General features: G+C 41.4%; 1 protein-coding gene and 1 long non-coding RNA gene across 2 annotated transcripts in view; one reads left to right on the plus strand and one right to left on the minus strand.

The window, feature by feature from the left end:
* On the minus strand, positions 1,927–6,082 carry AGR2 (anterior gradient 2, protein disulphide isomerase family member). The gene is made up of 8 exons (XM_021389075.1): positions 5,950–6,082; positions 4,257–4,394; positions 4,117–4,180; positions 3,983–4,035; positions 3,656–3,729; positions 3,211–3,274; positions 2,687–2,770; positions 1,927–2,239 (listed from the first exon to the last, which is right to left on the minus strand). The coding sequence occupies exons 2-8, from the start codon at positions 4,384–4,386 to the stop codon at positions 2,190–2,192; spliced, it is 519 nt and encodes a 172-aa protein (XP_021244750.1). The 5' UTR covers positions 4,387–4,394; positions 5,950–6,082; the 3' UTR covers positions 1,927–2,189.
* The window catches only part of LOC110394996, a 115,914-nt gene continuing 108,195 nt past the window's right edge, over positions 6,133–13,851 (plus strand). The window contains exon 1 of the long non-coding RNA XR_002436089.1: positions 6,133–6,265. This is a non-coding gene — a long non-coding RNA (uncharacterized LOC110394996). The remainder of the gene's footprint in view (positions 6,266–13,851) is intronic.

The following is a 13,851-nucleotide window of genomic DNA, read 5'->3' on the forward strand; positions in this document are numbered from 1 at the left end:
AGAGGTGCTTCCTTGTTTTGGCAAAGGAGGCAGAAAGAAGCTGAAAGGCATGCTTATCAGAACACTTTCAGACTGTCCCGTGCCTAGGGCTGCTCAAGAAGGAATTGTCTCGAGGATTGAAAGGGGAAGTGTTGAACCTGAACAGATCATCCCAAAGCTGTCCTTAGCAGCAGTTAATTTTCCTAGTCCCCATATTTTGTGCATTAATGTAATAAATCAGAGAAGGAGTATTAAGGAGAAGGTATATGAAAGTTGAAATAATATTCTATGGCTGCTTCAATTTTGAGTCTTCCTTATTTTTATTTATTTATTTAGAGCTTGGTTTGGGGTGGCTCTGGTTTCATTAATATAGTAGGCGATACTGGAAAGTAATTGTGCATTTCTGAGGAAATACTGAAAATGCGATGACTTTAGAGCTGTCATGTCTCAGAACACTTAGTGTGAGCTTGGTTTAGTGTTCGAAAGACAGGTAGTGGAGCATATGGTTTGATTAAAGCTTTTCCATTGTATAAATAATACTATGTCTTTTGAATATTATGATTAAAAAAACATGAACACCCCAAACAACTACAAACCTTGAAATTCACATCGGAGATATGGATTCACTTTCAGAATCTGATGCTTAAGGTTGGGGGAGGGACACAATAAAACAGATTCCTTTTGAGTAAAGATAACTGCTTATTACAAAAAGAAATTGTTACTTAGTATAGTGGAAATGCTAAGTCATGGCCTGAACCAGTGACTGAGCACCTGGTAGGAAGGCAGGGCTAAGACAGGGGAGCTCAGGTGCAAGCAATGTTCCTGAGTGACTGGAAGGGATGGAGTGAGGATCCACCCCTTTGCAGACCTCATTTAAGTGTTGGCAGTGGAGGTGAGGGTATTTTGGTGGAGATCCCTGCATACCTGAGGCCTTCCAAAGGTAAGCAGTTTTTCTTCCTTTGTTTCTGCTTACACAGCTGCTGCGCTGGGTCTTGTTCTCATTTGCTGCTGCCTAGCATTGTGCCACCCGGCTACTATTGCTGTACTTTCTGTACCATTATAGCATTACATTTAGACACTTCAAAAAGTCTTTATATAGGCCTAGTGGAACTGCAGAAATCCCGTGCACAGGAAACCCTATTCATCCTGTGCGCTTCAGCTTACTGAGCGTATACACTTCAGAAATAATTCCCCAAATTTTCTGAAGAAATTGAATTTAATTTTAAATAACTTGGCTTGGTGCCTCTGTAAATAATTTGTATTTAGAGGATGCCAAAGCCTTAAGGTGGTGCTAACTTGCATGGTGTTCAACTGCAGGGTTTATTTCTGTTTAAACCTCTGTTGTCCATTTTGGGCTTGTAAATAAGCAATCACGAGCCATAATGCAATCTGGAAACTAACTGTACACTCACCAAATATAATTTCTCCTGTTATTAGTTTCAGGGCTTTACAGAATTCTAGCGTAATCAAGAATCTTCTAAGAGAAGCAGTTTTTAACTTCTTTTAGAAAAGATCTGTATGTAGAAATGGTGATCCTCCAATCACTTCAGATGCAGCCAGTTTTAAAAACAAAACAACAAAACCACACATGAACAATCACATCCTCCAATCTCAGATGATTTTCTGTGTTTGAAAATGTGTTCCTCTCTCAGGCATTATGCATGTTACCTTGCAATTAACTGCAAGCGTAGTAAAGTTTGGTAGAAGGTTTGCACTTGTTTTCTGACTGAAGAAAAGACTGGTAATGACAGCTAAGCATAGGTTGCTGTTACAAGAAAACGAATGAAGAGAAAACATGCCAAGGAATGGACCTTTACGAGCTGCTAAAACAGCAAACAAAAGCCGCTTTGATGGAATGTAACAAGCTGAGGATATAAGTAATACTGATTTTACTTCACTAGTGGTAGATAATAGGGAGAAATAAAAAACACAGCAACATTTTGTATGTAAACACTTGAAATGGATTTACTTAAAAAAAATCATTTGTACAATTGGGTCATACAGTATTCTCCTGTATGTCTTAAATTAAAAGCCTCCAGCTTTTAAAAATGTTGCCCTGTACAAAAGTGCTAACATAAAACTAGAGTTTATGTTTATGAACCAGCACTATGCATCACTAAATATCACTAAATAGTCTCTTCAGCAGTGTCAATGAGTGGAGAAGAGGTGAAAACCAGACTTTGTGGTCTTTCAGGGCATCCTCCTTCTCCTTACAGCTCAGTCTTCAGCAGCTTCAGTGCTTTCTGCATATTTGAATACACTAGAAACGAAATATTAATGCATGTTATTTTTGTTGCAACTCCCTCTGCTAGTGACTAGTTACTGTAAAGAAATGTCATTGTTATTAAAGCTGTGCCCAAAAGCCAATGGCTATAATGAATCTGATGCACTGTGCATCTTGTGCACTCCACTAACCTGGAGATGTTGGGCTTTATAAAAATTTTTTAACACCTCATAAAATGAATATGAAAATAGATTTTCATTTCTTCTGAGCTTGAACCCCCCTGCGCTTGTCTTCAGAATGTTTGTACAGCCAAGCATAACCAGACAAGCTGATGCAGTAAGTCATGCAGTTACACCCTTCCCAAACCTACCCCTACTTGTGTTGGATAACGGTACTTCCACAAGCACTGGGTGCACAGTGTATAATGCCTGGTGCTATCTCTTGTCGTGAAAAATGTGACTGCTTTGAGAACACACTACTTACACAGGGAAATGTCAGAGGGCTCATATGCATAGAGACGGTTTGAGTATCTTCCAGTAATGTCTGCTCTCACAGTCAGGGAAGGATCTGGAAAAGAGATGGAGAAAAGTTGCAGAGCATGAGAGTTACCTTCAAGTAAAAGAAGCCTTCCTGCACTAATGCTTGCTTCCTAAGTTTTCCTGTAAGACAAGTCTGCTTCCACTAATAACCAACACATCTTCAGTCTACGGAGTAACTGTCCTTTTGTGTAAAGCAATGCATCTTCAGGTTTCTTAGGGATGGAGTAGGTCTGATTCTGTTCTGTTAATCAGCCTTAGACCCATGTCACTGCATAGTGCAGGAGATAACTCCACAAACTGAGACTGCTTTCAGCCTACAGGTGTTATTAAGAAAGAATAAAGGTAGAAATTAAACAGCAGTTGCTGTGCTCTGTGCTGAAAATGGTCCTTGTGACCTAGGTTTATAGAGTGATGTTAGCGATATGTGCACGTGAATACATGGGGGGCTGTGATCTGAGAGGTACTGACCGATGAACAAAATCCGAGGGACGTACTGGCCGTCAGGTGCAAGGTTCTTGTCTGTGGTTTCATACTGGAAGAAAGCAGATGAGGTTCCCAGTCAAGATTGCATGTAACATGGTTGTTTTCTTCTTTACGCTCAGCATCATGCAGGCTAAGCAATACATTAACCGTTTCAGAAATCCACTGCCTGGGATACAATCTTTAAGCAGCTAGAGCTGAGAATTGATGATAACAGTTAATGACAGTGTTACATGAAAATTTAAATTCCTTCCTATTTAGTAGTTATGAGAGCTGGAGATGAAAGAGCTTTGTTACTAAATCTGTTATGCTCCAGCACTGAGCATATTTCCTAGCCAATCCCAGCTATAAAACTGCCTACTTAGAGCTAGAAGAGCCATAATTGGAAATAAAACTTTATTGCTTTCACCTGAAGTGTGAAAGGGACACTTACCACAAGGTTCAGGAGAATGAATTTTTCAGCCAGTTTCTGTATTTCCTTATGTTCAGCAAAGACCTTCTTGAGTGCTAGAGTGAAAGCAATGAGGAATGATATTTAAAAAGGAAAAAAAAAAAGCCCCTTCAATATTGCCCTAGAAAAGAAAATTCAAGCAAACTGACAGAAAGAACGCGAGAATTTGCAGTTTACAACTACAGCGAATAAAATTTTTAAGTCCATTCCACTGAGAGATGACGAAATCTGTTTTATTCCGTGGTAAAGAGCGAGCGCGGTGGTACAAAGCGTGCTACCTTTTTTTCCTTTTCTGTGCCGAAGCCTTACCTTGGCTGTGTGGGCAGTCATCCAAGTGGTGGATAATCATCAGGGGCTTGTTGCTGGGGAGAGGAAGAAGCCCGGTTAGCGGGGCGGCGCGCGGGGCGGCCGGCAGGGGGCGCCGCAGCGCGGGGGCGCCCTACCTGTTCTTGGCGCGGAAGAGGGCTTCCTCGTACGTCTGCGTCCAGATGAGCTGGTCCCCCCAACCTGCCCAGGGGAGAGGAAAGGGTAGGAAAAACACTCATACATACAAGTGCCATCTGTAGTATGTAGGTGTTTTTACCTCTGGAGAGTGTCTGAGGCAGTTTTGGTTTAGTGCTAGTTTCCTTCGACTCCTTCTTGCCTACATCCTTTGCCAGAACACAGGAGATGGCCATGAGCAGCAGGAACACGGACACGTAACTCTTCTCCATGGCTTCTCCTGGGAGGAGGAAGAGAGCCTTCATTTCTCCGTGCCTCCCTGCTGCTGCTTCTGAGGTGCAGCCAGAAGCACAGCCGAGGTCAGGTATGCAGCTGGGTGAGTCAGCTAACTGCTCCAGGTGGGGGCCCCGGGGAGTGTAAGGGAAGGGAGAGGTTTGCTTTGCAAAGCATCATGAAGGATTTGGCTGCTTTCTGTTGTGTTCATGCCATTTGACCTGTGGTCCTCTTAAGATGTGCACCTGTGTAAGTTTCTCTCTGTTCCTTTTTCATATATTGGGTTTGCTCAGTAAAACAACAGAGTTTTGTCAATTTCAAAAGTACTTGTAAGTCCTAATGAACTCCCACGTCTCTCTGGATCTCCCACTGTTAAAGTAACTGGACAGTTTGACAGCGTGAGTGCTGGCAAATTAACTCATGTGGGCTCTTCATCCCTTTTGCAACAAGAGCAACTTGAAGGAGATGTAGAAGTCTAAGATAGGTTTAATAGTGATCCATTAGCACAGACACAGCCTAATGCTGCTGTTGAAACTTCACATCCTGTCTTCTCTAATTAGCATAATCTAATCCTGAAAGGCAGTAGCTTCCATAATAGAATGAGTGGGGAATGGTGAGAACCAAAGTGCAATTTGCCAGTATAAGCAGCACAAAGCAGAGTGCTTCTCCTGCACCTGACTCTGAGGCATGGGGGCATGATGGGGCATGACTGATGGAAGATCCTCAGCATTTCAGCTAGGGTGCTTTGAAGGGGGAAAACAATTTAGCATGACCCTGCGTTTTCTCATTGAACTTCTTCCTGAAAACTGAAATACCAATATACTGGGGATGGTAGGAAGACCTAAGGAATTCCAGAACCAATTCAGGAAATTCAAAACATTCATGCAAAAACTTAAACAGACAGCTATTAAAATGCAGGCAGTGAAAATGGGAAGTCTAGGAAAATAAACTCATTTCTCTGGGTAAAAACTGCAGGAGGCATTAGCTGAATCTGCATCAGTGTTACAGTGCTCTTAACTGCTGGGTGTCCAATAGAAATCAAGGCATCCCCAGAGTGGATTTCAAGGGCATGGAATAGGATTTTGCAAGTGACTACCCATCCCAAGAAAAGTCTCCTTGGCAAGGAAGAAAATTGAATGAAGTTACATTAAACATAATGAATTTTCAAGGCTGCCTTCAGTTGTTTTAGCTGTAGCTGTGTGGCGGAAGTAAAGCTTATTTAAAGAAAAAGGAAAAAAAAAAAAAGGAAGGTATTGGATGACCAGGAAGTCAAAGACTAGGCAAAGTTTACGCTGTTACTGGTGCAGAAAGCCAAGACAGAAACATTAAACCTCCTCTTTGAAAACTTCCCCTTAGGAAGGCTGCGTGCACTCCTGCTTAGTTTTCTGCCCCCTAAAGCCCCTTCTCTCCTGCTTCCTGTAACCTGCAAAGATAGCGCATCTCTGCATGTCCTTCTGGCTGGCAGCCGTGCCGTGCCCACGCTGCAGCCTCTCCCTCCCATTGCTGCAGCCCCAGGTACCTGGTGTTATGCAGGCTGTTCCAAAGAGTGAGTGTTGCCTTACCGTGTGTGCTCAGCCAGGTGCCTGCCGGGGTGCGAAGGTGTTCCCGGTCACACTGAGAGCACCACGCTCCCTCCTGCCTATTTATGCACCTTTGCACACCCCGTCTCCACCCATGAGCTTTGAATTTGAATACTATTCCCAAAGAGCTACACTTGCCAATCTTTCACCTACTGAAGCAATCAGGATTAATTTTGTTATGAATTAACACCACGCTTTCCTGCCATGCACCGACTGTAAAGCACAGAGATGTTTCTGGAGAGTTTTTATAACGTTTAGGAAAGGTGATTTAAAAATGCTGGCACAGATCCAAGTCCAGGTAAGCTTAAGTCGAGACTCCTGATTTGCCTGAGGAGTGATTTGTCTTTTTTTGATTGGCTGGAAACTACACATGGGTCACTGTTCCTTTATTCCTCTGAAAAAGTTAAATTGATGACTCAGAGCTTGAGATGTTAATTAGGTAATTAACTGTATATGTTATACATGTGTGGTGTTATTTGTGTGAAAGAAAGGTTATAAAGCTCTCGACAGGAAAGTATTTGATAGCTACAAGAATAAACTGTGTTCATAAGCTGAGGCTTAAATAAGAGTTTAACTCAAACTCCAAGTTTAATCAGTTGTGTGGATGTTTATACATCATGGAAATCATCACTTTTAGGTTTCAGACACTCATATAACGAGGAAGCTCTCTCCCTGGTGTCTGTCCAGGTGCTGCCAGGCCTACCCAGCTCCTGCTTCAGCGCAGCGAAAGGGCCTTCAGCACAACTGGCCAAAACCATACTGCATTCTGCTAGGTGCAGGCCTCCTATGTTCTAGAGGGGCTGAAACTACAGGTTCCCAGTGAGGGCTGAGCATTACTCAGTTGGATGAGTGAAATCTATCGGGTATGTGAATTTACTATCTGAGATCCACAGTCTCTCTGATGGCTGTTTATGACACACGTTTTCTGAGTATACTTAAGGGAAAATAGTGCTTCAGATCACTTTTAAAAGATCTTTTGTAAAGAGTGATTAGGAAATGAGGTGCAGAAGCGAGACATTGAACTCAAGCAGGGAAGAAGCTGCTTTTACTTTCACATGTACAGCAATACCATGCTTTACTTGGTGCTTGAGTTACAAAAAGGTGAAATCCACCTCCCAGGGAAGTCACTGTAATGTCCATTTCTTTGTGGTTTATGTCATGTACAGTCTAATCAAGGAATAAAATGAGAGAGAATATGAATTCATGCTTCTGCTCTGGTACTTTTCTCTGAAGAGCTGGAGATGTATTTTGTTAACTTCAGTATTGTGTATTCAAAGCACATCCATGTGGTTTCTTCTAAAACATTCACCAAAATAAGTTTCCAGGATCCACATGTGGATGTCTGAGCTTTCGACAGTCAGGTTACTACCTTAATCTCAGTGCAGATATAGGAGACAAAGATCGGGTACCCATTTCTGAAATCTTGGTCTTAGACAATTCTTAATCATAGCTTAGTGCACTCTTACTGACTGCCTTTTCAGGCTGCACTTGGTACCATCTGGCAGTTTTAAGCTGGTAATGGAAGTTCTAGTTATTCTCTGGTTAAGTAAGCTAATGAGAATGTAGGCTTCTACTCTCACTCTTGGAGTAAAAATGAATGTTGCCTAAAACAACATTCTCAAAACTGAGTGTGTGTACACACCTTGGCTCCTGCCTTAGATGCATTCAAACATAACTATCACAAGGCCTATACTATCATCTCAAGACTGGTGATCTCAAAGGAGCTGTTAAACATGTCTCTAAACCAGCCTCGTGCTGGGTTAATGAAGAAAGGGGACCTCAGCCTTCCCCACAGCTCCCTACCTGGGTCCTGACCAGGCTGCTTGATGTGTGTTGGTGACCAGATCCTGCCCTAACTACTCCAGGGGAACTTGAAACAAAGCAGGTCTATCTCAGAAGGTTTTCCTCTTTTGCTGTAAAGATGCCATTACTGCTGATATTTAATGTCTTTACAAAGCCAGTAAATGGATTTTTCCTTTGATTTTCATTTATTTGGTCTGTAGGTAGCCCTGCTCATCGTGTTACACAGAAATCATCACACTTTTGACACTGGTATTATAGCCCTTTTAAAATCATTTTATGAAGCTGATATATATATATATTTATGTTTTGTAATAAGTTTTAGACCTCACAGAAGCACAGGGAATTCAGTTCAGCTGTTTCTCTTAATTTCATAAAAAATACATGCTTCCAAGTCATATGATCTATCGCTCAGAATAAAAGCAAATGCTTTATGTAGGAGGAATGAAAGTGAAGAATGAAATGGCAATAACACACTAGAAATACTCTGAGTCAAAGCAAGAGAATGGTGTATCCGGGAGTCAGTGAGCTTCCAGTGCTGCCAGAGCAGTGGCACATTGTTAGACACAGTGACTGAACGTAGAATACGTTAATTCAAGAACTGGTCAAACTTCTTTTGTCAGTGCTTTAACCACATTAACTGAATAGAATACATATGTGTGTACATATATATATTCACTTGAAAGCTGCTTGGATGACATTTGCCTTATCGTTTTTCTGGAAAACCTTTCACCCTAAATTTAAAAAGCTCAAACACCTCTGAATGAATTACTCTATTAACTTGGAGTACTCGCTGTTTACTAGTAATACTTCTAAATTTGGGTAGCAGAAGAAATGATTAGAATTTAAAATATTGCATTCTTATAGGTGTCTGGCCTTTTGATCACTGCTTTCAAAACAAAATGCCATTCTGCAAGGACACTGATGACATTATTCTCACTTGAATATGCAAATTTATAATACAAGTCAGCATCACTTGGTATAAGTCAGTAGTCTGGAATGAACCATCTTCAGCATAGCCTCGGATAAAGATGAGGATTTGTTACATAACCAGTTCTTGCATTTATACGCTGTTTTGAGCTGTGAAATATCAGAATATCTGGAAAGCATTGCTGAATGATGTGTTAAAATCCATACGTGGTTTGAACAGCCATAGCAAATACACCTGCACTGGTATTGTTCAGTGCCCTTCCCTCACAACAGTAAGGAAGCTATCAAGATCTGTTACCAAGGAGCCTCAGGGTTTTCAGCATACATGGAACTTAATTGTTCACCTTGTATATGGTAAGAGAAACTTAGATTTGACTTTGAAATGAGATATTCAGTGAAGAATGAGGAAAGATTCTTTAGCAGGAGGGATTGGGATGAGGAGTGTACCTCAGCCTATGGAGAAGACTGTTTATCTAGTCTTCTTAACTGGGTTAGTTGATTACGACTGGCAAGGCTTCATGTCTGAAATTCTTGTATTTGGTTTTAAGTAAATGCATATTAATTAATTTAAATAATTAGCTGTGTTTAAAACCAGAAAAAATTCTGTATTTGGGGATTCAAGTCAGTGAGTCCTCTCCAGTCTGATCATCTGATGTTTGGTTTTTCAGGATTGCTTGAATCTGTACACTAACAGTTTTCTGTTTTTACTATGCTGTAATAGACATGGATGGTGGGGGGATTCTGGGACATTGAACAGCTCAATTTTGCACCTGGTATCACATGAAGGGTTTTTAATTAATGTTTTTCTGGTAGTATAAATTGTTTTTAAAACCTGCCTCCCCTGCTCCTTGGGTGATAAGCTCTGCTATGAGGAAAGCAGCTTAGCCGTAACATCTGTAATTCAATGGTCAGAGCTGCCACCTTACTGAGATCACTGTTTGTCTTCTTGTATTCAGTGTTCTTATTTTGAATTTATGTTTGGTTATCTGTAGCCCAGACACAGAACATTTGGTTTTCCTAACGCTTTACCTCAAAGATAGGAAGATTTTGACTTCCAGTGAGTATCAGTGCTCTGTGCACTGATGAAAATTTCTGTTTTTTTTTCTCTGGAACACTTCATATGCAAAACTCCACTTGCAAATCAACTGAAGGAAAGAAACGGTCTCTCTTACAATGGATACAACTCTGTACCAGTATGTGCTCTTCTTTTCTAAATGTGTCTGACAGGTGGCTACCGATATAACAAATAAGAAACACAGGATGCCAGCTCTGACTCCCAGAATTGGTCCCCAAGTAGTAATGGAGAGGATTATCTTTATTCTTAATGAAGGTTTCCCTCCTCGTTTACTTCTGTTGTTGTTTTTGAATGTATTTCCCCACTGATTAGCAAACTTGTCTGCCCTAGAGTGCTGTGTACCAATAGTGAAAGTTCAGATGAACCTGATGACGAAGGAACACAAATAATTTTCAGCCCCACTATTACTTGTGTGCTAATCTCACATCATTAAATATTACTTCTGTGTTCAAGCTAATATCCTAGTCAGCATTCCCTCTGCAATGGAGCTTATATGTTCTGCGGAGTTCCTCTCTGTTACTGGTGCTGCTGGTTGTTTTCCCCAAGCTGTGCAAGCTGCAATGGTGTTGGCACTACTGGCTGGCATGATGTGGTCCACAGATGCTTCTCTCTTTTCCCAACTTTTGACATTGCCTTGGCTTGTGCATTTAACACAGAATGTGAAGTTGCAGTGAATCACTTGGATGACTTTATTTTACGGCACTCCTCCTTAGAGGTTCAGTGGCCATTCTGCTGCGGGTTTCACTGTTGTTATGTTTTGGGTTTTACACTATGTCCCCACCATGTCCATGCCACAGTACCCTTTGTTCTGCCTCTGCTTCAGTCTGATCTGGATGATGATCTTTGTTTGGAAAATTCAATTTGTTTATGAAAGTTAAGTCTGAGTCTGGGATTGAGCACTCTTATTTTCTGAGTCACATTTCCTGAGTCCTGAATATAGTCTACTATTTTGCTACAAAATTTTAAAACTGACCCTCTAGATTATTTATATAGATGATAAAACTCTCTGTGCTTTCACCTTCTCTCATCTCTCTCTCTCCTTCTTCCTCTCCTCTTGTCTTCTTTTTTGGGAAATTCCCTCCCCTCACCACCAAATTCACTCTTCTACTAAAATTCAGGGAGGAGACAGCTGATTTTGTCTGAACTGTGGAAGAGGAGGAGGTGGCTAAGGGACTACATAATAGCAGTCAGTAAGTGTTACAAAGATGATGGTTCCAAACTATTCCTGGTAGTTGTGAATGATAAAACAATGTATAAGGACCATGAGCTGTGGCTTGGAAGATTCATAGTGGACATCAGGAAAATCATCTTCATGAGAAGGATTGTGTAACAGTGGCACGGGTTACCTAGAGAGGTGGGAGGATAGCTTTGCTGTCAGATTTCCAAGAGCTGGCTCAACAAAGTTTGGATCTTATGATCATTATTCAGTGGTCGTGCAGAGGGAGGGCATTGGAAAGAGTATCTTCATCCTGCGTCTGACCTTTAACTGTTTAACAGTTTATAACATGAACCTTGCAATTACACAGCAGTCTGTTCCATCTGGTTCATGCTACTAGGTAGTTCCTACTGTTTCTGAAGGCTTCTTACTACAATTCTTGTTGGCAAATATTGAAACAATATACTTTCTTTATACAGTATCTTAATGACGTGTCATAGACCACTGGTTTGTCTTCCCATTGAGAAAAGTCATTCTGTTGCATAATGCTTCAAACTTCATATTTCCCACCCCCCCCTTTTTTTTTTTTGCTCATCTATATAAATATACGCTGAAGATTGCCTATATATCTACATCTGTGCTGGTTTCTGAAATAATCTCATATTTGCCAATACAGTAGGGACATTAGAGACATATATCTCATATACCTTAAGAAGGTCTTAAGCAAGGTCACCTGTAAAAATCCTTGTAGAGCTACAGATCCTGACAATGCCAATAACAGAATTTTTCCTCTTTTTGCATTCTCTGGTTGTACGAATGTAAATTTTTTTTTCTGGATTTTTCACTGCTCTCCCTGCCTAAACCCCACTTAGTGCAAAAATAACTTGTCTCACAGGGAAGAGAGTCTTCCCCTCTTTTTCTTTGCAGAGGAGCTTTTTTATTGCCAGTAATCTCCTAGTACACCTTACCAGTACACTGCTGTGTTTTTCTTGCTAAGGAAGGAGTGTTTGTGCAGCATGCTGGCTCAGAAGCGGGATGGTGTCTCCTCAAAGATCATCCATCATGAGGGAGTTTGAGCCATTCCCTCAGTCAGAAATGTATCAAAATGCAGTTACCTTGAGTGAGAGACATGGGATATGTCTGCAATAACATCCTCATAGTAAAACTGATTAAGTAAGGACTGAGGGGAGAGTGACGTGGACCAAAATCTGGCTGAACTGCGCGTCTCAAAGGGCTGTGATCGGCACAAGGTCCATCTTGAGGCTTGCGGTGTACCTGAGAGGTCAATACCCAACTTAATTTAACATCTACATTAATGGATGAAAATAGTGAACCCTCAACAAGTCTGTAGGTGACACAAAGCTGGGAGGAGTGGTTGATAGACCAGATGATTGTGCTACCCTGCAGAGGAACATTCACAGGTTGGAGAAATGGACTGGTGGGGACCTCGTGAAGTTCAACGTAGAGCATTGCCATGTCCTAGGGGTTCAACAAGCTTTGCCAAAATGACCTGGGGGTCCTGGTGGGCGAGAAGTTGGACATAAGATAGCATCAGGCCCTTGCAGCAAGGGCAGCCAGCAGCCCTGGGCTGTGTTAGGCAGAGCACTGCCAGCAGGTCTAGGAAGGTGTGGCCACATCTGGAGCTCTGTAGTGCTCCACACTGTAGGAGAGATATGGACATACTGCAGCAAATCTAGAAAATCGTCTTAAATATGGTGAATGAGCTGGAACTTTTCAGCCTGCAGAAGAGGAGTCTCAGAGGTTTTTTATTAATCAATACTATGGGTAGAAGTACAGATGAAAGAGCCAGACTCTTCTCAGTCAAGTGTCAGATTAAGATGAAATGGGCCCAAGTGAAATTTAGGAATGTCAATACAAATGTAAGAGAAATCCTCATTTGTTTGTTAATTTTATTGTTAAGATGATTAGGCAATGGAACAGGTACACATAGAGGTTGTGGAGTCTCCAGCCTTGGGTTGGAGAATCTGTCCAAAACTCAACTGGGTTTGGCCTGAGCTGCTCCATCTGACCTGGCTTTGATCAGATGGAACTGGACTACATCATTCCTAGAGATGCCTTTCAAATACAAAAATTCTGTGATTTTATGATTGTATGCATGTAGCATATATGAGAGAAAGCTTAAATAGTACAAAGGTGAACTTCTAATTGAGCTCAGACATATTCTGCACTCAGCTACTGCTGACCTATTGCCACATAAAAGCTAAATTAATAGAAGGATGCTATAGTGTGGTCACAGATTAGGTTGCTATTGCTGGAACAGTAATGACTAGTTATTCAATTTTACCCAAGAGATGCTCATGTTTCACCACTGTGTGTGTCGTATATTATAGAAATGTTGTTATAAGATCCCTATCAGAATAGTTAGCTGGCTAATTAAGCCAATTAGAAGAACTTAAGGATACGTGTACTTAACGTCTTGTTTAAACGTTTTGCCTGGAAATGGCAAGCACACTCCCTCAGGTGGTGACACTAAACAAGCAGTATCAGTCACAGGTAGCTGATAGGAGAATGGGTGTTACCACGCTCCTGCTGTCCCCATTCCAGCTGGTCTCTTGAGGCTCTGTCTTCATTCACATTCAAATCCTTTCATACCTTCAAAACTTTTTTTTTTTTTTGTAGTTGACATAAGCAACGCTATCCTGAATCTTCTGGAATACTTCGTTTATAGTGGTCTACAGGCTGAGATAAATTTCAACCATGCTTAACACAGATACTCAGGTGGGACAGAGCAGGCAAGTTTGATTTCTTCTCCCTCCCCATGAGGTCATTCTGGCAGCTGAGAGTGGCTGAAATAGAAATGAGCTTAAGCAATGTGGTCTTCTCCATCCAGCTTTTTCCTGTATCCAGCTGCACCACTGGAAGATTCCATTAGACACAAGATCAAGTCACAGGTGGTCTGACC

This window comes from Numida meleagris, chromosome 2, assembly GCF_002078875.1.
Source record: "Numida meleagris isolate 19003 breed g44 Domestic line chromosome 2, NumMel1.0, whole genome shotgun sequence".
Lineage (NCBI taxonomy): Eukaryota > Metazoa > Chordata > Aves > Galliformes > Numididae > Numida > Numida meleagris.